Here is a 26,497-nt window from a genome sequence, read left to right as displayed (position 1 = left end):
CAACGACGAGGCAATATGCATGGATGCCAACGCCAGAAGGCCGTTCATCAAATATCCATGTTTAAGCGCGAGATTCGGCACCGTCGTCTGCCAAATCTCCAACTCGGAGTCGCTGACACATAGACTTCGATATGTATCCGTGGAGAACTTGTGCATCAACTCCAGGATCCTCAATTCAGACGCTTGGAACGGCACAGCAACGTCATTCTGATTGATCCCATTCTGCGTAGGCGCACCTTTTACGGGGGAAGTGGAACGTCCGCCCTCTGCGACGCCCACGCGGCCGCGACTTTCTGGTATGTGCAGCTCAACTCACGCGCCGTGCAATTGGAGCAGGGGGGACCACCCTCGTCGCATTTCACCTTTCTCGTCCGGCACTGATCGCAGCCCTTCCGAGATTTCGCATGCGATCGGAGGGGTGGCATGGCAGCCAACAGGAAGATGCGTGGAAGTACTGTTGTAGAATGGAATGCAAGATCGACCCATGCAGGTGTCGAATTAGCCGTCATGTGACTTCCTACAAATCACATACGTCCACTCCCCCACATTGATCTCCCAATCGTGAGCTGTCTCTGCTGGACCCTGCATGATCCTTCAAGTTTGTCTACTTCCGTCCTTGCGTCCAGAGCTCTTGGGCAGTGCATCAACTGCCCCGTGTTACTGAATACAGCATTAGGCCTCCCAAGCTTTTCAGCAAACGGTCTGGCTGCCTATCCTTGCTACCGCTCCGCACGAATCGAATCGAATCGAACTTTTGCCAGATTCGATTCGATTCGAATTAATATCGAAAATAACGGTTCGTACGAATTCGAATTGAAGACCGATTCGAATTCGATTCGAAGTTCGCGAACTTTTTGTACTAACGCCACATTGGGAAGGCGGTAAATCACATCTGTTGTTCAATACGATAGCCAGAAATCAACACCTCATAGCTAGGCAGTCTAATAATTAGTTAACTAATAGTTCAATACAGAGGTACGTGAGCTAGATTTAGTCTGATATCAAAATTGAAAAAATTGGCCTTGAGTTGAACAAGCTGTAGGGCAGTATCAATAGATGCGATTTTTCGCCGAAAACCCTCATCCAAATAGTATATATATAATTCTAATTTCTTCTCCTAAGGTTACTCAACAAATCCACAATCTTATTTGTGGTCTGTTTTGCTTCAAATTATACTGTATCATAGGCCGCACTGAGATACACGTAATATACCAATATAGAATCAAAATATCAATAGTTGCACGCTGTATTCAATGTAGAGTAATGAATAGTCTAATCGGGCTAGCGGAGATTCTACAGGAACGCGTCTTCGCGCGTAAGTGCTTTTCCAAGAACAACATCTACATCGGGTTCAAAAGCTACTGAAAACCGTCAATTCTAGGTGCTCGAGGGTAAGCGATTGATCAAGACACAAGCTTGGTATACTAATATAACCGTACAGATGACATCTCCACCTGCAACCACATTCGACTGTCCTAACACCAGGAAGAATAAACGCGATTATGCAGCGCTTCATAAATATGGCCTCCTTGCAGAGGACATACCACTTCCGCCTCCTCGAAAGAAGATGGCGGTCCGGTCCACCCTTAAGTCGCCGACTCCTCCAATTTCAACCTCTCCTACGGCTCCCAGCATTGTTTCTACGAGTTTATCGAACCTTGATACGGATATATGCCCTTCGCAATCAATATCCCAGGTCGAATGCGAGGTAGAGAGGGTCGAAATCCAGCAGAAAGATGAGACTAGGTCGAAAGGGCGGAGCTGGATTTGGAAACACTACCTTACGACACCTGAATCTGGTACCTGGAGATTAGGAAATAAGGAGCGGCCCGAGCTTAAGCACCTATGTATTGTATCACCATCTACCTGCCGATTCTTTCGATTTGCATCGAAACTACGATCTTCAACCACAGCGTTGAAACAGCACCTGCAGCAAACCCACAAGCTCTCTCAGGACGGCCATTCAGAGTGCCAAGGACCGTTAAGCGCATGGATTTCCAAGGAAAAGAAGCCCCCATTCGAAGAAGCTGTCTTGAATTGGATTGTATCAACCTGCCAACCGTTTACATGCGTCGAACAGCCTTCATTTAGGGCTATGTTGAGGTCTGCAGGCTTTCAGGACTCCATACCAAGTGCGGATACTGTGTCGCGCCGATTATGTCTACGGCTTGATGCTCTTGACAGTGAACTTCGAATCTTGATGTCTTCAGCATCCTCAATCGCACTATCTCTGGATGGTTGGACAAGTCAGAATTCATTGCCAATGCTAGCAATTAATGCTCACTGGATGTCCTCTGCTTTCCAGCAATATCGAGCTTGTATTGAGTTCGTTGAAATCGAAGGCAGCCACTCTGGAGAGAACCTTGCTAATATTGTTGCGACGGTTCTCGAGAGGTTTCATATATCTGATAAAGTTATGACAATTACAGCTGATAATGCATCTAATAACGATACCCTACACCGATACCTCTACCAAAAGCTGTCTCAGCGGTACGATGAGTACCTGGCCGAGACCATTATCCGAGAAGGGACGATGAAATTTACCCATAACTCCCAAATCCGCTGCTTTGCTCACATCTTGAACTTGGTTATGAAAACCATATTGAGGTCTCTACGCGCTAGTTCGCATAAGGAAGCCTGCGATCTCCTTGATGACGTTGCTAAGAGAAGCTGGAAGACGGTCAACGCTCCTACTTCGCCTATTGCAAAGCTTCGACTACTTGTCCTTTGGATTGCGCGATCTCCCCAGCGAATACAGAAGTGGGATAATCGACCTGGCTGTACAAAAGCTATCAACTACGATGTTGATACTCGATGGAACTCTACCTTTGTTATGATTGTGAGAGCTGAAGAGTGTCGCCGTCAGCTCGAAGATACAGTCAACGATGATCCAGATATTGAAGCCTTACGTCTCACATCTAACGACTGGAGACAGCTCTCGGATATCAAGAAAATCCTGGCTCCCTTCAACGAATATACTGAGTACGTCTCTCGAGATAACCCTTCAATTCATATGACGGCGCGTATGTTTGGAGAGCTCCGTTGTATACTCCTCGCTATCAAGGAACGACGAGGCGAGTGGCAGAAGGTCTCACCAGCAATAACTGTTCCGGTTTCCGATGGAATCTCACTCCTGGAGAAGTACCACGACTGCGTTAAAGACAACGATGTATATTATATCGCAAGCGTTCTGGACCCTCGAATCAAGACCAAGTGGCTCAAAACGCTACCAGATGGAGAGGAGATTATTGACCGAATCCGGGCGTTCCTGAAGAAAGCATATTCCACCCCGAAACAGCCTATATCGACTACTCCAAGCACCAATTGGAAGAGCTTCGAATATCGATTTCTGGAAGCCTTTCAGCCTACACAGTATAACGTCGCTGAGTCTGATATCGACAAGTATTTCGATACTCCGACAATCAGCACTGGTTTCGATATAAGCCAGAGCCAGACCGAGTTTATACGAAACTGGTGGAAGGCCAACATGCTCGAATTTAGTTGTATGGCGAAGGTAGCACAAGATCACCTTGCTATACCGGCAGCAGAGGTAGATGTCGAGAGATTATTCAATGGCGGGAGAGATGTGCTGGGGATTCGACGTTTCTCTATGAAAGGCAAGACCCTTGGGACGTTATTAAGGCTGAAGGATGCTGCACGTTGGAAGCCTTAATAGTTATGTAGTAATGGTTTCTTTTGGCATACATGCGTTTGATATTCTAGACCAAATTTACAGAAGTATTCTTGTAGGGACCAGGCATCTCGAAAACTCGTTTCACAAACCCTTTTTCCTAAATAGGCTAGATATTGGTTCGCGAACCTGTTCGAAATTCGCGAATTTTGTCGAATCGAATCGGCCATAGATTCGAAGCCCCAAAACCAAAGTTCGAATTCGATTCGATTCGAGGAAATTCGCGAACTTCGAACTGTTCGAAAATTCGTGCGGAGCGGTAAGTGCAGGAGGTAGTAGACGAAGCGTGACACTATAGAGGAACGATGGAACGAATAACAGAACCTTTCATAAGCAGTATATCGATACCGCAACCTCAGCAGCCTCAGTAGGACATTTCAAAAGGGGGAACATGCATGATTGTTCTTGATGCTATAGAACGAACGCTACTTAATCTCACGAAACAAAACGATGGCCTTGTTGCTAAGGCCTCGATCACATGACTACAGGATACCGATGTTGAGAGCGGAAATCCCAATTACAATATGTATTTTGCGCGTTCTCCCAGCCCCCGTGATCATCTCAATGGCCGGGATAACCAATAGAAGCATCACCTTTAACAATGTGTGTCGGAATATATGGAGCTTTGTTTTGTCATATGTTCTATTTAGCAACGTGATTGTAATATTCGGTAGATAGATTGTCCGAGCTACGATACAAAATCGTATGGTAACAGAGACATTCACAATCAAGACTCCTTGCTGTCTCATTCGTGTATGTTACTTAGGCCCACAGCTGCTCCGACAAAGCTATGCGTGACTAATCATATGCCTCGTCAACGTTGATTCACCTAGCTCAAACGGCCTTCAACGCAGTTAAAATGAGGTGTAGATCCAAGTGGCACTCCATGGGCCACTCGCCGTGGCAGCTTACTCCACGTAGTTTCAGAAGTTTGCCAATGTTGCCTCGTACTGTCCATAATTAACTTCTACGATTTGCGAATCGTTTGCCGAAAGACGATATGTACGGTTTTCTACGCAGCCAATATGAAGTTTGAGACTGAAGAAGCATTTCATGAAGAATTCGCCGAGGCAAATAGCTGGCCTGTCCATCGAACTTTTTGTCTGCAAGCCTTTTTCCTTTGTCTACGTCGGGAAAAATACTTTCCCCCATCTATTGACCCTTTTATCCCGAGCATCATATATTCTGTCGCGATTCGCAAAAGTTGCAAGGCCCCATGCCGCCGAACTCTCTACTACACCTGCTAGCACATGAAGATATGCCGAGAAACCGGCCGAAACAGAGCCATCGATGAAGCAGTGTCGACACCGATGCCGTCACCTAAGCTTTTGTCAAGCGCTGACCGAGACTTCGTTCCCTTCTAGCAGCCAAGGTCTCCGTAAACAATCAGCTATCAACAAATTATGTTGGAAATTCTCTATATATCGATTCGATTTTTGAATTGACTGCCGCAGATCTTTTAAGCTCTATGTGGGAAATGCTGGGGTGAGAAGGTTAAGGTTCGGCCAAAACCAGATTTCGGAACGCCTTCACTAATTGCCTTCCTTAGAACTCATTCAAATCCTACAACCTCATCTTCGACCTTCCAGTTTGTCAAGGATGGCTTTTACGATAGTCTATGCTATTGGCTTACTATGCCTCGAGGTGCGTCAAACTTCACAAACCCTTCAAATAAGTCGCTGAATTCCGAGCAACATCTCGTCAGAGTAATTTTGGGAAAATCTTACTTCTGCACAGAACGCCCCGCTATTCAGTTACCCGAATCCCCCAAGCCGGTGTTTATCACTTGGCCAAGACATGGGCAGCCGGCTTCAGATAAACCGTACTGCCATGGAAGATTCCTCTTTCAAGTGACAAAGTTTCTGATGCAGAGAGTCTGGCGCTTCTTCTGGGTGCTAGCATGGCGCAAATGCCGACACAATCACCATTTCGTCTCAAGCTTTCTTGCCCAAGCCCTTTTCACGCGAACGTCCGAATTTTAGATCGTTAAAACATCTAGATATGCTCAAGGGACTCATAGGATGTGTCAAAATGGAACTCATCGCGGAAGCGAGATTCTTGCATTAGAGATGCACTAAAAATGACGTTGGTCCTATTTCCTCAATCTGGTTCCTAGTACTGTCGGCATGGCGATCGTTATTCCCTTCCAATGCCATTCGAGCATTCACCTATTTCTAGCTGCTCGACGGGGAGACATATGACTTATAATTATGTACTAACCAACTAGTGTAAGATGGGAATGCTCGCTGGCAGTCTGTCAAGCAGACGGGTCGATCGCGAAGAGACAAAACCACCACACTCGCAGAGTGCAGGAACGAGATGAGCAAAGCGTGACGCTATAGAGAGATGATCGAACGAGCAATAACAGAACCTTTCATACGCAGTATATCGATACCGCGACCTCAGCAGCCTCAGTAGAACATTTTCATAAGGGGGAACATGCATGTTGTTATTGATACTATCGAACGAACGCTACTTAACCTCACGAAACAAAACGGTGGCCTTGTTGCTGAGGCCTTGGTCACATGACTCTAGGATACCGATGTTGAGAGCGGAATTCCCCATTACATTAGTTAGTTATTGTTATTTACACATGTTCTGGTCTCGCCCTCTACCGGTCTTCGACGTTAGCTACCTCAGAATGAAATGATATGAAACTGTCTCGTATATCGGTTATGTCCTCTAGAAACATCAATTTGCCTTAAGATTCCCACTTGGTTTTACTCTTTGTGGGTAAGGAGATAGCAGGCATGTACCATAGAGATTGTAGTGCATGAGGAAGGAAATATATATTTCTAATGTAGGCAGCCCTACCATGCTTATGTAACCAGTACTGAACATGCTCAATAGAATCAGATGATTCATTGAAGGTATTCGGACAGGCTGAGCGATCCCGGGGTCTATACAGTCGAATTATAGCGTACTATTGACACCGTTCGGGGGGAAATTAGGTGAACGATGAATAAGGCTATCCCGAAGGGTCCTAGTGGTATTTGACAACTCCCTCATGTTGTAGCATGTGCGAGATAGTTGTATTAAATTTGGTTTTATGTGAGCTACTACCAAGTTATGTAGATACAGGGATAACCTTAATGCATGAGTAGTGCGTGTCAGGGTGACAGAACGATACTACCAATACAGGGGCTTCAACACCTCAGTTTGTCACATTGGCCTAAGGGTAATTCAACAGCGCCCTCATCCAGTATTTGCCATCAATAATCAACGATCAGATAACACCATTCATTCCATTCGACGCCTGCTTTACTAGCGGATTCTACTTTTGTTGAGATAAATGGTTGTATTCGTCCCGGTAGCACCTCAGAGATTCTCCCCCGTCCACACGGGAGCCGCTTCACGAACTAATATCCCTAGTCTCCTTCGCACTCTCCTCGCTGCTTTTGTTTCCTTGCTCATGATACTTTGAAATCGTTTCGTCCTTATGTCAGATGCCCCACATCTTTTATGGCGAATTCAATCAAAGGCGGCAAATTTTGCGGATTGAAAAGGTTCGATCATGACGATATTTGGCCGAGAACTTGGGAAGCTCCATTAGATTACCTGTTGAATACCCATCGACTATAAAATAAAATCACGAATCACCTTCAAAAAAGCGCAACCCCAGATTCATGCTCTGCAGTCACTTGTACCATCATATTTGGCTGTAGAGATGCAAGATTTAATTTTTTTTTTTAAACCGTCACTTTCGACGCGCCTGTTCGTTCTTTCGAGGATGGATGCACGAAACAGTGGCTCGATGGAGGGTCGATGATCGATCGCAATGATCGAAATTTCGATGGAAACCAGCTTGATCTTATCGCATATATAGCCTCATTTTCCCTCTGAATAATGATCCATCTTCCTTTTGAACTACAACAGCCGCTAATCCCGACCTGGACGTCTTTCGAAGACACCACTTATGTTTCACTGAATTGGTCGTGGTGAGCAAGCAGCCCGCATGGACACCTCATGAAATTTTGCTTCTCCGACAAGCGGCTCATCGCGAGTGAGTTTTTCATATTCTCTCCACGGAACACAACCTGTCCGCTGAGCGACCGTGTGGCCCCAATGGGCTACGTTCGACCGCTCGAAATTTCCTAGAACCCCTGAATCTTCGTTCAAGTAATGAAAAAGGCATGCGTGACCTTATCGAATTCGTCATTCTTCCCAGTCATCTGCACCAGCCTCATATAATAACAAGAACATTAACGCTTAGTAAATTTTGATGACCAAACCGTGGAGTCCCGTAAGCCAGCCGAATCCCCCGCCCACCGCGCTCGACGTGCAGCTGATCACGGCCAATCCCTGACGTGCAGCTGTCTGATCGAGTTCTTCCCAAGTTGCCCCATCCTGAACGGCCACCGTCTTAGACCCTAGATCGGCAAAGAACTTTCACATTGCGGACAGCAGATAATGATGCCCCCATGGGTCGTAAAGGAATCCCTGTACTGCTGCTTAATTAGCAGTTATTGCCTTCAAACCTGGAATTCCTTCGCTTACCACAACAATGAAAATGGTCCAAATAAATCAAAGAAGCATTTGTCTTTTCATTAGTCGAACTTGATCAAAAGAATGCTCATAAGTCTTCAAGATACTTCGCTGCTCTCTTGAGATATCGGTGGGCAGTGAGATGTCTCGACCTATCTGGCACCATCTCATTGTATTTGACGAGGATTCTTTTAGGAATATCGAATTCATCAAGCTATTGGATGAGACTTGATCGCAAGAGATGCTGAAGTGATTGGCAGTGTCGGGCGCTGACATAGATAGAGATGGGTGCATCAAGAAATAACGGCATATATCACAGCAGAAAGGTCCTTGCGATGTTTTGCTGTCGCAGGATAAGCATATCTCATAACCTAAGTGCATTTCTGGAGAGATTATTGATGGAAATAGAAATGGTCAATATTTTCTCGCACGGTAGCTGTTGCAACAAGAAGTTTATTATCTCCCTTGGTTACTGACTGCGTCATGCATTATAATAGGTAGGGTGGATTCAAGGGATCATTTTGATTTTATGGGTCTCTGGGTCTTCCTGAAAGATAATGAATCTATGGATGGGATAATGACGGACGACGCTTGGTCTCCGAGTGCTACGTATGGACCATTAAATTTCATTGGGCGGAAAAGAATGCCAGTAGATTACGACCAGGGTGAATATATGAGAAATTCCACATGAGTCCTCTACAGTAGGTGGTTGAAGATTCCTGATAACGCCCTAGTGGAAATGCTATTGGGCTGGATGATAGAATGTAGCAGGAGTTTTGCAGAGAATTTGGGTTATTAGAAGTCATGCGATTGGTTGGGTAAACTAGCCGCGCATTCAGTAGCTGGGACTAGGCCACGCCAAAACCCGACGTCAGGCCCGCGAATTTCATAGGCGGCCGAACTCCCCGTCCTATTTTCACCGCTTATTTTGAATTCAGGGCCGAGTGGCGTTCAATGTCCCAGAAAGCCTTTCCTGCCAAAACCTGCTTTTCGTAAGTATTTTTGGATGCAAACGGAGAACCTTGTGCTACGTATACTGTGGCTAAGGAATTAAAGGTGGTGGGTATTTCAAAACATCTTGCAATTTTCTGAGTTCAACTTACTACTAAACTACCAGACTACGACGGCTGGCATATCGTCCACCTATCTAAACCTTATTGACTCAATACATAAAATTATTAAAGATACGCATCTTTCGCTCGCGCAAATTTCGCTTACTCAATGCTATACCACTGATTTCAATGCAATGGCATCAAACTCAGGAGCACACCAGGAATTCGGGGAAGGTCCTCGCCTACAGGATAATGCTGTCTATCAGGACGACAGTGCGCTGAATATATATGCTTCCGCTTGGGAGCGTCGAGCCAGGGCAGCACGGAAAGACGCTGATGCAGCAGAGGCACAAGAACAGTGGGAGGACTGGGATTACTATGTCGATCTTGCCGATCTATGTGAAGGGATGGCCTGGAAAGCTCGCTGTCAGATGGAAACTCAGGGTGTCATCTGAAGGTTTAGTGAATGACAGTCGATCGAACTGAGATTGAATTTGACCTCCGATCTTTAGGATTTAACGTGAGTGTCTGGACTGTTTGGGATAAGATTGGAGTATAAAAGTTTAGGCAGGGAGCTTTGAGATCGATTATCCTAAATGTTTCTTAAATAGCCTATGCTAAGAACTTGATCACACGGGCGCGATTGCCATATAAACATGTCCTTACCACTTGGAATGTACGGACATACAGGGGGTACTTTAACCTGCCCTCGATCGCATGCATCTTTCTATTCAATCAATAAATGGTTTTATCCTGAATTGGTTCCGCTTGATCTCGTTCAGATTTATCCATACCCTTTTAGCTTGTTTCGATGCCTGTAACTTTGTGACTGTTGCTTTCAATACGGCCGATGTGTCTTAGGCATGACAAGGGTGTCCCGTGCATAATAGCATCTAGAGCGTTGACCTTGGCTTTAATTTTAATCAAAATCCGAGCACCATTGAGCTGCCTCGCCCGTGTCAGCATGATTCCAAATGATTGAACAGCTAACTCACTTGCTGTTCGAAGACTTCAGTTTCGACAAGAAGAGGCTAGTGCGATAAACGGGTCAGTTTAATCACGATCGCATGAAAATCCGGGGTCAGTCCATACCAAAGAGTAGCCGGCAGAGACGAACACGTTCGATCTTCTTTGATTCAGAGTGGCAAAGGAATGCATGCAAATGGCGGTTCTGCTGGTCAGGGATCGGGTATTTATATTATTGCAGCCAGCCATTTTGCTTGTATTGACGCAATTATCATTGTAAATTGTGAGGACATATACAAAGACGACCCACTAACTGCAGCTGGTTCAACAGGTCATCATGGACTTAACGCAGAGCTCTGAGGCATTGCAGTTTCTACTCGGAAATCCAGTATATGAGAAATGTTTTCTCACTGTTGGTACATTTTGAACATTCCTAGAGATGTGACAGAAAAGCATCGATGAAGCGTTTCAACATTCATCACCATGGAAATGCAGGTTGTTGCGACAGGTGAGGCGGCAACTGGTCCTGCCATTTCATTTCTTTCAACAAAAAATGCCCCATAAATATTATATGTATACAACTAGCTCCTTTCAAGTCCAACCGCGGAATTGTTTATCTTCCTTTACTGTTGGTGTCTACTTCATAAGATCAGAGTAACCATATCACGCCTACAAAATATTGATCAGACAAAAGCTATGGTACAGCGTGGTAAAGATTCGCACGCTCCTATCTCACAACAGCATTCCTTGATCTCCCATATGATATTGCAAAAACTCTTTTCGTACGCTTTCGGGAAAACTTCGAAGAATTGCCAGATAGTTTCAGTAGGGTTGGAATTGCTGCTTGAATATATCGTGAGATTGTGATAAATCGAGCTTCCACCCTTCATTATGAGTATATGAGCAGATAATGGGGCCATGCGGGTTGTTTTTGTACATAGAGTAGCAGCTTCACACGCCTTTTTGTCTTGGCTTCTACAAAACCTTGATTCTCAAATCATTGATTGAAAAACATATAAGTGGTTTGTTTAGCCAAGCTCGACTCAAGTATTACAGCTATTTGGCACGCATCCTTCTTCCCCTACGAGCCCCTCCCCATTGGGAGCTATAGTAAAAGTCAGTTGGGATTTACTATTTGAAATCATGATCTAATTTGATTCCTAGGGTGGACTGTCGAGGGAGCTCGTCATTGCAAAGCAACCCCTTTCACTCGTTCCTCGTTTCATGGCACCAAAGTTTTGAGAGCAGGGGTATACCCGCCAGCAGAGAAACCCTTTATCTCACTTCGTTCGTTTCAGGGCACAACACGCCATAGTTAGATTAGGGAAACCCCGGGGATCACTCAAACGATCTTAACAACCTTCAATCAATCATCTGATTCTATTGGACATGTTCAGTACTAGCCAGAACATTAATTCCTCATCCTGACATCATATCCAATGCCTACTCAGTCGTCACAGTGTGAATTTGCATGTGTAAGGGAAGGTTGCGTCTCGCAAGCTTTTAGCTGTTTCTTTGACTGATTTTACCTCTGATCGGAGATTCAAAATTTCATTATGAGCTTCTTCAAGGATCGCTGCTCGGTTCATTTGTTTGGACGTTTTGTGCGGCGTGATGCCTATGTTCTCTTGAGAACCACAACAAGGACTTAGAACATCTTGTAACTCTTTGAATTTGCAATTGATACTGTCACGGTGTCGCTTTTCTATCATGTTATGTGCTCTTTTTCGGCGTGTTGCCTCACTAGTAGGTTCATCCTCCGTGTCAGATGTCGAATTGGGAGGACATCCCGACTGTGGAGTTGTCCTTTCATTGCTGCCGGAAGAAACAGAGAGACGTTTTGGGTATGTTTGGTGTACCCTATTATGTGACTCTATCGATATGTCCTTCTCATTGTGCTCCCCATATGTGTAGTAATGACTGTCATTGATGTTTTCGAATCCGGGAATGTTTGGCGTGCAACAGAATTTGTTCAGATAAGTGTACGGGACACCAGTATCACCAAAATCCTAAGGAGTACCATTAGCTTGATCAATGCATGAACAGGATAATGAGTACATACGTAGCAAGAAGAAAAATAGTCGTTACCACTATCGAAGGAAGTTGAGGTTTTAGCCTGGTTTGCCTGTGAGAAATTTCTCAATGAAGCATTATCAATAGAAATTCCATCAATGGGGGACATGAAATCCAGCGAGTTCCATGATAGCGAGTCCGGATAAAGTAGTTCATCCAATCCGGAAGGTTCAATGGGCCAAGACTGGCCCGTCACTTGCTCTTCTGTACGCGTAGCTGGAAAAGTCATTCAGTGTATCTTGGGTGACCGAGAAAGTTGAAAGTTGAAAGTTGAAATGATTCAATAGTAGTAAAGGAAAAACTCAGGTATTGATATAGTCCCCTGCGGAATAATATGCGAGGGGAGAAGCTTTAATAATGACCTGCCTTTTGACTTCCTCCCTGAACTTGCAGCACCACGTACATTGCACTATGGCACGGCCACCTATTGGTCCATAGCGATTGTGCGAGCTGAGGAGGTATTGGACCACTGCGTGTCCGTCCGTTTGCATGGAAAGAATTCAGTGGCGATGTTATGTTAAAGTTTGCTCCAACGGGCTGTTCTTAGATTCTCGGGATTTTTAACGAAACCGGGGGAAAATCGTAAACCTCGTCCAAACCCGCCCACGAAAAGCCAACCCATGGGTTGGGTTGGGTCTTAGTCAGCAGTCCCGTTGTTGAAAGCGGTGGAGTAGCTGTATCGTCATTCATTGTATTCGTAATTCACACTAGCTTAATCAGTCCTACGGCCATATAAATTACCATGGTATGGAGAAGGTTTTCCAATTTAGACAAACAACTTGCTATTCCTATTTGCGATTGGACTGCAAGCCAGCCCACCCTGGTTTCCGTCACCCGTGGGCGGGTTGTCATCTGGGCAACTGTTGGAATATCCCGGTCGCTGAGATAATAAAAGGCTGGGATCACGTGCATACATTCGCCTACCTCAACATTTCACTTGTATCTTAGACAATACACTCAAGACAACACAAAATTAACTCCCCTCAATAATATGACCATTGAAGCATCACTTAATAAACCAACAGCAACCAACCCGAGACCCAACCGAGACCCAAATGTCCAGATGAACCGCGGAAGGAAGTGCTGATTGATAAGTGATGCCTCAGTGTTCACATTATTGATGGGAGTTGACTGTATGTTGTTATGTTGTATGTTAGATACAAGTAGGTTGGTAGTAGGCTGCGTCACTATCCGCATTATCGTACTATAGTTATCGATCGATCGTATCAAACTGCCGATAACGATAGCTTTTCATTATCGATTATCCGCAGCGGATACGATACGATAATTTTTTTGGCCCCAGCGGATATCGTACTATATCCGTCGGATAATAAACATTACAAACAGCCCAAGAGGGCCAAGACTCGTGATCTCGTGGAGCCTGCATAGATTATGCAGTTTTTTTGGTATGTTTTGTGTATCTGCATGGTATTGTATGATCGAAAAGTTTGAGGATTTTGGGTGCAGTTTCGTTATTTAATACTTAGCAGTATGTACACACTTTGATAACAACGTGAAGGTACCCTGCGGGACTCTGAATTCAGCTAGTTTACATGATCTTGACTATTTACATCAGATTTTTTTTCTATCTCAAAGCCATCCGGCATCTTTGGCCTCTTCCGAATCCTCCCCGATTGCCCCTGCGTAGCCTCCTCAGTTGGTATTTCAGGAAGAGGAAGGCCACCATCATCACTTTCTTGAGGCTCAATAGCCTGACGTGGTCTCTTACTCTGTGTTGTGGTCTGTGCAAGATGTGCTACAGTCTCCAAATCACTCTCTGGTTCATCTAGTAGCTCCTCAGTTTGATGTCTACCCTCCTCCTCATCGTCACTAATAGGATCAATGTCATTCAGTGATGGAGAAGGCTTCCAAGACTCATTAAGGATAGCAGCCTCTCCCTCTGAGGTATACTCCTTAATTAGATCAAGCTCGCTTTGCTGGAGATCAAACTTGGAGGAGAAGAAATGGAGCATAAGCTCTTTGACTGTTTCAGGTTTGAGCTTGCCTCGGCGATAGTGGCAGATATCACGGGCACAATTAAAGAGCCGTTCAACACCAGCACCGCTTGCAGGAGTCGAGAGAATATCCCGGGCTAGTGCTGCAAGCACTGGATATTCTTGCTCATGCTCCTTCCAGAAGAGACGAGGGTTTCCTCTTGTAAGGCCTGTAGTATTGTAAGCCAGGACCTAGGGATTGCTATAGAGATTGTTGTGATATGAGGCTGGTGCAGATCAGGAACCAAGCCGAACCATCGGAATTAATCCCGAAGTATGTATACGAAGAACCAAGTTGATTGGAAATCAACTTGATCTTCTCGCTGTATATATAAGCCTCATGTTTCCCACTAGAATGATAACACAATTTATACCTCTGAACTACAACAGGTTATGAGCCCGGGAGCAACTCTCGGGTGCCGTCTCTACTCATCTGAGAATCATCTTAATCTTTCGTGATTATATCTACCCCGCTTTACATCAACCATCATGTCGGCTCTGGTTCACGACTCGCCCGACCGAGCCGTTACAGCCATTGAGCCTTTGACAGGAAGCGACAACTTCGCAACATGGAAACGTCTCATGACCTCCTACCTCAAGGCAAGGCAGGTCTGGGATGTCGTATCGAGCGACCTTGAGCGTCCTGACTGCTCGTTCAAATACGCCAAACCCATCACGGCGGACATCCACCCTCTGGTGGAACCGCACCTGGTTGGGGCGGTGAGGCAACGAGCCATCGAAGCGCGCCTCGAAGTGGAGGTCCAGGCATTCGAGCGCCACCGTGAATGGTCGCGCCGCGAAGCCGAAGCCTACCACACCATCTTCCGGTACCTATCCCCCCCAGATCAGTATCCATGTCGCGGGGCTGGAGACATCCCGCGACCTCTGGAATGAGCTCTAAGAGCGGTACCGGCGGATGGAACTTGCGACGTTCTGCGAGCTGTTCGCTCAGCTTCGTGAAACCACCGGCGAGCGCTGCGGCAGTGCCCGCGAATTTGTCGATCGTGTACGGATGCTAGTGCACCGATTGAATGCGATCGCCCCTGGATCGATCGGCGACAAAGCCCACATCGCGATTCTGCTGACACAGATCGGACCGGAATACATCCTGATTGTGGATGCGATCCAGAATGATAAGGATCCCGTCAACCCGTCCAATATCGGCAACCGTCTAGCGAATGCTGAGCAGACGGTGCAGCGAAAGGACGCTGCGACGTTCCCGCAGCGAGTGCCCAGCGGAACAAGCAACCCTTCCATCAACACGGTGCAGAAGAACACCAAGAAATGTAACTACTGCAAGAAGCGCGGTCATGTAGTTGCGGAGTGCTGGAAGAAACAGCGTGAACTACAACAACCGCCCAGGGACCGTGCCCTGAAGGCTGAACGGAGTGCTTCCGGCTCACCAAGAAGCAATTTACAAAACATACCATCAAGCCAGATGGAAGATCGGCAGGGCCCGCCGACTTCCAAGAGACCGCGGATCAATATCGTGAGGGCGAGGGTGACGACCCTTTATACCCACGCACCGTCACCCCGGTGGATCCTGGACTCGGCCGCCACCAGCCACATCTGCTGGGACCGCCGCTGCTTCAGCAGTCTTCGGCCCCATCGCGAGATGTTGGACACGGCGGGCGATCCAGTGGAAGCCGAAGGGATTGGTACGGTGAAGCTCACGCTCCGGGGGAAGTTCAACCAACCCCTGGTGTTAAAGAATGTATACTTCGCGCCACGCGTTGGGATGAACCTGATCAGCGTGCCGAAGCTGTTGCGAGACCGCTATTCGGTGGTGGCGCACCCGCAGAACGTCTTTGTGCAACGCCGAGGACGGACTGTGGGGACCGCCTACCACGCGGAGGAGGATCTACTGATCCTGCGGTGCCATGTGAGCAAGAGATCCCAAGAGCGAGTCCAACTGGCGAGGGCGCCGGCGACTCATGACCATGCAGATTCCCTGGAACCGGAGGCGGTGGTCATGGACGTCGACGACCCTCGAGAGTCAAGTGACGTAGAATGTACAGCGTCAACCTCTGAACTCAGTGGTGAAGCTCGGATACTCGAAGAAGATGCGGGCAAAGGAGTGGGCCAGGCCTCCGAAGCGCTGTGGCACGCTCGGATGGGACATCTGAACCGGGGCGACTTGCGGGTGGTCCTCCGGCAGACCGGCACTCCGTACCGACCGCTGACGCAGGCGCAGCTGCAGGCAACGCCGCAGTGCCCAGCGTGTATGTCGGGTAAGCAGCATCAGAAGAGGAACTCCCGTGCACGACGGCCACGTCTGCATTCAACGAGAATATTCGAATTGATCCATTCGGACATCATGGAGATGCCGATGGCCAAAGAGGGCTCCAGGTACGTGATCACCTTTACTGACGACTATTCTCGAGGCTCGTGGGCCTATGCCATGAGATGGAAGCATGAAGCGCTCCAGAAGTTCCGACAATTTGAGGCCTGGGTGCACCGACAGTTAGGCGCCCAGATCAAGAGGTTCCTCACCGACAATGGAAGAGAATACCTGCCGATCGGAACACACCTCGAAAGCCAGGGAGTTGAATTCGACACCTCGCCGCCATACTGCAAAGGACAGAATGGACTGGCCGAACGCACCAACCGCACTATCCGGGAGCGGATCAACACGCTCTTGTCCGATGCGAACCTACCTCCTTCCTGGTGGTTCGAGTTAGTGGACACTGTGGTCTATCTGAAGCTGCGCGCGCCAGCTTCAATCCTCCGGAAAAAGACCCCGTACGAAATTATCTACGGGAAGCCGCCATCGCTGTTACATCTACGACGGATTGGCTCCCGGGCATGGGTCTTAATCCCAAAAGAGCATCGAGCAAAACTCGGAGCGAGATCGTCTGAGTGCCGACTGCTAGGTTATTGCGAGCCGAATCAGTACAAGCTCTATGAAATCCATTCGGGAAAGACAGTCTTTTCCCGTGATGTCGAGTTCGACGAGAGGACCCCGGTGGCGCCACTCGTCGAGGGGGAAACAGGCAATGACGTCCCGGACAACGCTCCTCCGTCACCGGTCTTTCCATCAATGCCAAGTTCAGCCAACGGGCTGCCAACACCACCTACATCGCCACTATCTCCGTCGAGTGAGCGAGACAACGCTATTTGAGCTTGGAGAAGAGACACCTCCCGTGGTCAATCCAAGCCAACAAGGAACCGAGTTGACGTCGGATCTTGGACATTCGATCTATGGTCGCAGACGAAGACCTTCACGGCGTCTCTTAGAATCTCTAGGCAAGGTGTACTCAGCCGGCATATTGAACACCGCACCGGCCAAACAGGTCGACCCGGCAACCTTTCGCGAAGCGGTGTCGGGCCCAGACCAGATGGAATGGTGGGCCGCCATCCAGAAAGAATATGCGTCGCTTCTCGAACACGGAACATGGGAAAAGATCCCGCGAAAGGACCTTCCCGCCACAGATCATGTAATTGGCTGCAAATGGGTCTTCAAGACCAAGGCCAACGGAACGCGCAAAGCGCGATTGGTCATCAAAGGCTACCGGCAACAACACGGCATCGACTATCACGAAACGTTTGCTGCGGTGTCCCGGATGGACTCGGTCCGCTGCATCGTCGCCAGTGCCGTGTTGCGCGGATGGAAACTCCACCAATTCGATGCTGTCACTGCATTCCTGCATGGCGACGTTGACTCCTCCATTTACATGGAGTTGCCCGAAGGCTTCGAAGAGCCAGGATATGTTTGTCGGCTTCGCCACTCCCTGTATGGCCTCAAGCAGGCCCCGCGGATTTGGTACCAATGCGTCCACCGCGTTCTAGCCGCCCACGACTTCACTATGGCCCAATCGGACAACTGCGTATTCTATAAACCAGATTGCGTCGTTTGTGTTTATGTGGATGACTTTCTCGTTGCTGCGGCAAACCCACACGAAATAGAACAAGTGCAACAAGCATTGCAAACAGAGTTCCAATTGAATGACCTGGGCACCCCGCGTTCGTTCCTCGGGATCCAGTTCGACTATCACGTCGATGAGTCCGTGTCCATTCACCAACACCAGTACATCCAGAAGGTGCTCTCCGACTTTGGCATGGAGACTTGTCAGCCGAAGTCTACGCCGATGAATCCCAAGCAAACCCTGAATCATCGTCCAGACGAGGCACTTCTGGACGAGGAAGCAAAAGCTCGTTATGCGACTCCCATCGGTTCGTTGATGTATCTGATGGTTGGCACGCGACCGGATATTGCGTTTGCACTGGGCATGTTGAGTCGCTTCACGTCTCAGCTGCAATCTCACCATCAAGTTGCTCTGCAGCGATTGCTTCGCTACATCCAAGCCACGCAGTCTCATCGTATCACCTACCGTAGTGGACAGCTAATCGGGTATACAGACGCCGACTTCGGGGGCTCTGTCGTCACTGACGGTGCATACTCGACGTCTGGCTATGTATTCCAGCTTGCAGGCGCGCCAGTTTCCTGGTCGTCCAAGAGAGAGGGGAAGTGGCCACGTCTACGACACATGCCAAATACATCGGACAATACAATGCCATTCTGCATCTGCAGTGGCTCCGCACCTTTCTAGCCGAAACACAACTGTATCGGTCTCCGGTCACTAACATCATGGCTGACAACCAGTCCGCCATTGCGCTTTCTCGCAATCCCGAGTTCCACAAACGGACGAAGCACTTCAATGTGAAATTTCACTATCAGCGAGCCGTGCTGGATGCAGGCGAGATTGAGCTTCAATATATTCCAAATGGGGAACAGGCCGCGGATGGTCTCACCAAGCCATTGGGACCTACGGCCTTTGCCAAGTTTTGTAGTCTCTTAGGAATCGACGCCTCAGAAACTCAAAGGCTACATGCAAGACAACATAGGCGCTCTTTCCACTTTATTTTCCCACCATGGTTTTGAGTGGTTTTACTGAGGCCTGACTGCTCTGCGCAATTCCAGTATCGCTCTGCCAGCAAAGCGATCCTGAGGGGGAATGTTGTGATCTGCACCAGCCTCATATCACAACACCGAGGACTAGGGCGGCTACAATTACCGGATCAACGTGGTTCTGCGGATTATTGGTGTGTGAGATAATTTCGGGTTTTGGACAATCTTAGCGCGAAGAGAACGTCCGGACAGCGATCCAGAAATTAGGAACAGTTCATAGGTATTATGACAAACAGATAAAACAGCCCCACCAATCGCTCGTGAATATCACAATCCCAATCGAGAGAGTTACAGCGTTAAGCCGGTGCACGCTTATAGGAAAGCCAGTGAAGAGGCGAGCATCTCGATCATTTTCGCGATTGCCGCCGTGGCGGGGGTCCATGTCGAGGCCCCGCACGAGATGCTGATTGAGGCTCTGCCTGATACTCCGTCTGAGGCTCTGGCTGTCGGCAGAAAAACGCCACGAAGGCATCGATTTCAAGATCACCGTTAGCAACCTTGCTCGTGTTCTTAATAGATCCACTTTCCAAATAATGTTCACGTCTGACTCTAGGATCCTGCGTTCTCGAGACGTCACCGTTGAACACTTCCGATTGGTCAATCTCGGTCCCATTCAATTGAATGAATGATACGACCCGGAGCCGGAGGGTTGTCCAATCCCTCAAAGAGGTGCAACTACTTCCCGGTCTATTCGAAGAAGCTCCATTAGCCGACTAAGATACGAATGGATGAGACAGGGGGGAAACAGATCTCGGTGGAGGTGCGGTGAATCCGTGGAGTTGAAGGCAAATGAGCGAATGCCTATCCCATGGGGGTAAATTCAATGAGCCCCCTTGGATATTTTAGGGTTTTGTTATGTATGAAGATATAACGTGGGGACAGGGCCCATTGAATTTAGCAGAACGGGGTCACAGAATTCCAGATACTGGTAATTTTAATTTAGGATTAGTTTTATTACATACCCAAGTTTGTGCCTAATCAGAGCATGTTCAATATTTATTTTGCCCACCAGAAAATTGTAAGATTTTTTGATGGGGTTAACCGCCAGCCGCCAATTGTGACCAGTCACCACCACCAACACCGTAAACCACCATATTTAGTTTAGTGACGATATTTTTTTTTTTGTTTTTTGTTTGGAATTTCAGGGGTAGATTTCCCATATCCCACATCATCATCCGATTTATTTTGAGCCCGTTCGAACAACGTTGGGTGCCATGTTCCATTCCCCATATATCAAACCAATATATATATTTTGTTACGCCAACCGTACAGTGAGGTATGGGAAATGCGGAGGAGGTGCCTATCCACCACTGGGGCCGCCTGTTGATACATCACCTCGCTTACCTGCTTGCATACGCACAGAGGATCCCCTCAAAAGGAGGAGCTGGATCTTCTTAGGAAGACCAGCGATTAGTCTGAATATCATCATACCCATATCAGGCATATCTCACATTCTTCACTCGTATCCTTATCGTATCAGGACGCCCTCCGGGGATTGTCCTAACATTCTAATCGCTTCATCTCGGATGCGACCGTCGAGTTGAGAATGCCTTTCACCCGAACCCGTGCCCGGCGTGCATCAGTGGAGGACGAAGTTGATTCCTCGCACGCTCGATCCGTCTCGGCGCAGTCAGATGCCCCAGAGGAACCCGTCATCGCCGTGGCTCCTCCGCCGAAGCGTATCACGAAGCGCGACCTGAACAAGCAACGAGCGGATCTCGCGAATTGGGACCGCTATGTGAAGGCTCAAGAAAAGATACGCGAAAGGCAACAGAAGGTGCTGGATATGCGCGAAGAACAGCAGAGGCAAGAGGCGCGGCTGGCAGCTATGGGCCCTCCTCTCGTGCCTGTGCCCCATGGATCGTCGTCCTGGGACCCATCGTGGTCGCAGGAAGGAAGTACTACACTAATACCACCTGTTCGAGCCCCGTCTCCGCAGCCGACGGAGTTTTCGACAGCCCCAAGCACTATAACCGGGCTTAGAACTCCAAGGAGCGCAGCGTCCTCAACAACCACAAACGATAAAGTGCCACCGCTACCATCTATCTCTCCATTCACTGCCAAGGACCTCGCAGACTGGATGCGATTCAAGAACCAGATGGTGGTGCATTTCCTACGCCATGAGACCTTCTACCAGCTAGACCGAAGAAGGGTCGACGCAGCTGCCGGGCTTCTAGATGAAGAGAGAACGAGCCAGTGGTTAAACTACCGAGAAAACCTCGCACGTGAGAACCTCACCTGGCGAACCTTCGAAGATTGGGCAACCTCTCTTGTAGCAGACCCAGACATGGTAGCGAAGGATAGCGTCGACGAATGGTACCGTACCAAGCAGTACAAGAACCAGAGCGTCACCGAGTACTCCACTAAGCTAGTGCAGCTGGAGAGGCTCATGCGGCCGGAACGCACGCGTGAACAGAAGATTGAGAGGCTAAGGTCAGGCCTTGTTGAGGAAATCAGCGTAGAAGCTCGCAAGTATGTCAACAAGCCAGCAGAAGGCGACGCGTACAATGCGTGGCTGCGTTTCTACGAAAAGATCGAGAAGCAACTCCCGGAAAGGCAGACTGCTATCAAGAAGAAGGAGCACACCTCACATCAGCCTGCCGAGAGGCCTTCAAACCCTCAAGGTCAGCACAAGAATGACCGCCAGCACTCCGTCAAAAAGGGCCGTGGGGGCTTTAAGGGGTCGTCCAACCGACCACCGCGACCAGAGGAAGTACCTAACACGGGCGAAAAGAGGAAGCGCGATGACGCGGAAGACAGGAAGCAGTGCACACATTGCAAGCTAACTGGACACACTGAGGATGTCTGCTACAGGAAGCACGGATTCCCTGCGGACTGGCCTCACAAGTCAAAAAAATAGATGACCTAGCACTGCAAACCGCATCAGTACTAGGTCTCGTCGTCAAACCATGGCGGAACCGTTCCTCTGCCCTCGCATGTGAGATCCTCGTGGCTACACCCGTAGGATGGCAGTGCGTGTGGGCACTAGTCGATTCAGGAGCTCAGAAGAGTTTTGTCAGCCAAGAATGGGCAAAGAAGCAACTGCGCGCCGCGCAGGAAGCACCCAGGCTCGTCACTGCAGTGGACGGCCACCAGATTAAGTCGTACGGAAGCAGGGACATGGAGCTCCAGCTTACCGACGCGTCGGGAGCCATGCGCAACGAAGATGTGACGTGCGAAGCAGTCAACATGCAGGGATATGACATTATCCTGGGCTATGACTGGCTGCAGCACGCCAACCCAGACATCAATTGGGCGCTAGGCACCTGGCTCTGGCGATCTCCATCTTCCCAGCAGAAGGAGGAGAACACCTTCATTGCATTTGTCGATGCCGGCAAGATACGCAAGGAGGTTCGCCGAGGAGGAATGCTTGGCATCTTATGGTGCCAGCCCTGGGGTGATTCCATCCACCTTAATATGATACATGAGGGAGAGACACTGCCACTGGAATATGAAGAATTCGAAGACGTTTTTGATTCGGATAATGCTGACAGATTACCAGAACATACCTCGCATGATCATGCTATCGACCTGTTCCCAGGCAAGCAGCCACCACACAGGCCAATCTATTCATTGTCACCCAATGAGTTAGAAGTGCTAAGAAAATACCTGCAGGATAACCTCAATCGAGGTTGGATTCGTCCATCCAAGAGTCCAGCAGGTGCTCCTATCCTCTTCGTACAGAAGAAGGATGGCTCCCTCCGACTATGCGTCGATTACCGAGGGTTGAATGAGGTCACGATCAAAAACAGACACCCGCTACCACTGGTGCAGGAGAGTCTTGATCGCCTCGCAGGCGCGAATATCTACACAAAGCTAGATCTCAGAGACGCCTATCACCGCATCCGTATCAAGGAAGGTGATGAGTGGAAGACCGCGTTTAGGACGCGGTACGGACACTATGAGTACTGCGTGATGCCTTTTGGATTGGCCAATGCACCAGCAACCTTCCAAGCTTACATCAACCGCGCTCTCAGCGACACGCTAGATGTGTTCGTAGTGGTGTATCTGGACGACATACTCATCTATTCAAATGATGAGGAGTCGCACCGGCACCATGTAAGAGAGGTACTATCCAGGCTCAGGCACTATCGGTTATACGTAAAGCGTTCCAAGTGCCTGTTTCATACCACACAAGTGGAATTCCTGGGGTTCATCGTCACACCAAGAGGTGTTGAGATGGACAAGAGCAGAATTGACAGCATCATGAGCTGGCCTGCACCTCAGAGTATTTTTGATGTGCAGCAATTCGTTGGCTTTGCCAATTTCTATAGGCGTTTCATACGGCACTACAGTGTTAAGATAGCTGCATTGAACGACCTCATCAGGGGCCCTGATGCACAGAAGAAGGGGCGGAACAAGAAGCAGGAAGGTTTCATCTTCACTCAAGCGGCCCAAGAGGCATTTGAGGAGACAAAACAATGCTTTAAAGACGCCCCTGTGCTAGCCCACTTTGATCCATCGAGAGATTCACAGCTAGAGACAGACGCATCAGGGTATGCTATCTCTGGAATCTACTCACAAAAGCAAGACGATGGCCAGTGGCACCCAGTCGCTTTCTATTCAAGAAAGTTGATCTCCGCGGAGACGCGCTATGAGACTCATGACCTGGAGATGCTAGCTATCGTCAACGCTTTCAAGACGTGGCGCCACTACCTAGAAGGGACGCAGAAGCCCGTGGTAGTATGGTCAGACCATGCAAACCTGAGGACATTCATGAGCACCAAGGAGCTATCGAAGCGGCAAGCACGTTGGGCCGAGCGCCTCGCTGCCTTTGATTTCGTTATCCTCCACAAACCAGGTCTCAAGAACCCCGCGGACGCGCCTAGCAGAAGGCCAGACTATGCCCGCGATGCGCCCTCGCATCAGGTCGACCCATACCAGCAGAAGCTATTTGAGAAGCTGAGAGCCAGCCTCAAACAGGGACCACTCGCAGACGATGACCCTGAAGCGCCTACAATGGCTGCTACCCTAATGCAAGGCCAGGAGTGCCAAGCTGTTGGTGGTATCGATAGCCTAGAGCTTCTATCCACCCGAGCAAGGGCCAGACAGGCCCTAGCAGGAGAGACGACGCTGAATGCCACGTCTACCGCCTCTATGGTTGAATACATCCGCGGAATGCAAGCTCAAGACCCGCAGCTGCAGCAGATTAACCACAAGATAGGGGCAACAGGCGGTGCAGGACGCTTGGGAGGCACTCCCTGGAGCAGGTCAGAAGAGGGACTACTACGGTTTGACGGCAGGGTTTTCATCCCCCGTGAGCCAGCCCTTATTGCTGAGATCCTAAAGGTGCACCATGATGACCCGTACGCGGGCCACTACAGGGAGAAGCGCACATATGAAGCTATCCGGAGCAAGTATCACTGGGATGGTATGCGCCCACAGATCCAGGAGTATGTGAGGCAGTGCCACACCTGCCAGCTCGATGCGGTGCATCGACACAAGCCATACGGCTTACTGGAACCACTGCCGGTGCCTCAGCAGCCATGGCAGTGGATGAGCGTCGACTTCATCACCGGCCTGCCATCATCCAAGTGGGATGGAAAGACCTACAATGCCATTATGGTCGTGGTCGACCTCTTCACAAAGCACTCATTGTATGTGCCTACCACCAAGGAGCTAGACGCCGCAGGCCTAGCAGACCTATTCTACGAGAAGGTCATGACCCATTACGGTATGCCTGAGAATCTCGTCAGTGACAGAGGAACCCTGTTCACGAGCGAATTCTGGTCATCCTTCTGCCACCAGCTGGGCACTCGTCGTCGCCTATCAACTGCCTACCATCCACAGACAGATGGGCAGACAGAGCGGCAGAACCAAACGCTGGAGTATTACCTGCGACACTACGTGTACTGGAGGCAGAACGACTGGGCAAAGTGGCTGCCCCTCGCACAATTCGTATATAATACGACGACCCACAGTGCCTTGGGCATCTCACCTGCTGAAGCTCTCTATGGCGCACGACCGGAGCTACGTACCTCCGTGAACAATCCTTCCATGCCTGTTCATGCAGATGCGAAACACCGCACCACAGCTATTCAAAGCCTCCGCAGAGAGCTGGAGCACCGTCTCCAACGCTCAAAAGAGAATATGAAGAAGGCATATGACCGCAAGCATCAAGAGATGACGTTCCGCATCGGAGATTGGGTAATGGCTGATAACAGGCACATGGATCGGGACCGCCCGAACGAGAAGCTTGACCACAAGCGTGTGGGACCCTTCCAGATCGCCGGCCTAGCTGGTAAACAGGCTTATAAGCTCATCATGACACCCCGCTACCGCAATGTCCATCCGACCCAGCACGTCTCGCGTCTTGAACCGTACCAAGGTCCTCCCGTACGGGATGAGCACCCTGACCCTGTGATGGTTGACGGTGCTCCTGAGTTCTACGTGGAGCGTATCTTGGAGGCAAAGCGGTGGGGCCGAGGAGTACGATATCTGGTCAAATGGAAGGGTTACGGCGACAGCGAGAATACCTGGGAGCCACGCTCTAACATGGAGGATACAGAAGCACTGGAGATATTCGAAGGGCAACAGGGACAGTTAAATGCGAAGAAACCAAGAACCGAAACTGCAAAAACCCCCAAAGGGCCACGAGGACGGCCTAGAAAGGATGGTGTACTGCCAAAAAGTGCACCAAAGCGACGTCGGGGACGTCCACGCAAGCACCCAAAGCCACCGGTATAGGCTCATCCATCTTTCATCTATCATCCAACTACCAAGCACTTCGGGTCGCAGCGCTACGAAGAAGGGTGATAATGTTACACCAACCGTACAGTGAGGTATAGGAAATGCGGAGGAGGTGCCTATCCACCACCGGGGCCGCCTGTTGATACATCACCTCGCTTACCTGCTTGCATACGCACAGAGGATCCCCTCAAAAGGAGGAGCTGGATCTTCTTAGGAGGACCAGCGATTAGTCTGAATATCATCATACCCATATCAGGCATATCTCACATTCTTCACTCGTATCCTTATCGTATCAGGACGCCCTCCGGGGATTGTCCTAACACTTTCGCTGGGAGGAACCCGCTCTCTGTGAAATTGCTCGGATTATCCTAGTGAAACGATGACTATCGGTACTCGTCTCACCCAAGTCGCTGTTTTCCTGCGTAGATTGGTAAGGCTGACAATGACGTGTCTGTTTTAGAAATCCCAAATTCGGTTCCTGCAACCCCCGAAGCGAAAGGAGAAAGCCATAAATACGACAGCCTCAAAATATACCGGGAAGGACCCAACACCGAAAGTGGCGAATTGGATCCTAAATCCGAATCGAAGGAAGTCAAAAAACATAACAAATCCGTGGCCGATCGAAATGGCGACCATT

General features: G+C 48.9%; 4 protein-coding genes across 4 annotated transcripts; 3 read left to right on the top strand and 1 right to left on the bottom strand.

Moving 5' to 3' along the window:
- Positions 1-1,263: 1,263 nt before the first annotated feature.
- On the top strand, positions 1,264-3,673 carry N7481_010365 (uncharacterized protein; the record flags this gene model as incomplete). Its single annotated transcript, XM_057269584.1, has 2 exons — positions 1,264-1,315; positions 1,509-3,673. 2 exons carry the CDS (start codon positions 1,264-1,266, stop codon positions 3,671-3,673), a joined length of 2,217 nt encoding a protein of 738 aa, XP_057120261.1.
- A 5,457-nt stretch (positions 3,674-9,130) lies between these two features.
- Positions 9,131-9,683, top strand: N7481_010364 (uncharacterized protein; the record flags this gene model as incomplete). Its single annotated transcript, XM_057269583.1, has 3 exons — positions 9,131-9,168; positions 9,233-9,239; positions 9,294-9,683. 3 exons carry the CDS (start codon positions 9,131-9,133, stop codon positions 9,681-9,683), a joined length of 435 nt encoding a protein of 144 aa, XP_057120260.1.
- Positions 9,684-13,811: 4,128 nt separating this feature from the next.
- On the bottom strand, positions 13,812-19,552 carry N7481_010363 (uncharacterized protein; the record flags this gene model as incomplete). Its single annotated transcript, XM_057269582.1, has 2 exons — positions 13,812-14,365; positions 19,405-19,552. 2 exons carry the CDS (start codon positions 19,550-19,552, stop codon positions 13,812-13,814), a joined length of 702 nt encoding a protein of 233 aa, XP_057120259.1.
- Positions 19,553-20,716: 1,164 nt separating this feature from the next.
- Positions 20,717-22,030, top strand: N7481_010362 (uncharacterized protein; the record flags this gene model as incomplete). Its single annotated transcript, XM_057269581.1, has 1 exon — positions 20,717-22,030. One exon carries the CDS (start codon positions 20,717-20,719, stop codon positions 22,028-22,030), a length of 1,314 nt encoding a protein of 437 aa, XP_057120258.1.
- Between the last annotated feature and the right edge of the window lie 4,467 nt (positions 22,031-26,497).

The sequence above is a fragment of the Penicillium waksmanii genome (assembly GCF_028829765.1).
Source record: "Penicillium waksmanii strain IBT 27052 chromosome Unknown utg000008l:1.0-5622682.0:1.0-5626561.0, whole genome shotgun sequence".
In the NCBI taxonomy this organism is placed as follows: domain Eukaryota; kingdom Fungi; phylum Ascomycota; class Eurotiomycetes; order Eurotiales; family Aspergillaceae; genus Penicillium; species Penicillium waksmanii.
The sequence above is the reverse complement of the archived record's forward strand: the minus strand, read 5'-3'. Positions and strand labels throughout refer to the sequence as shown.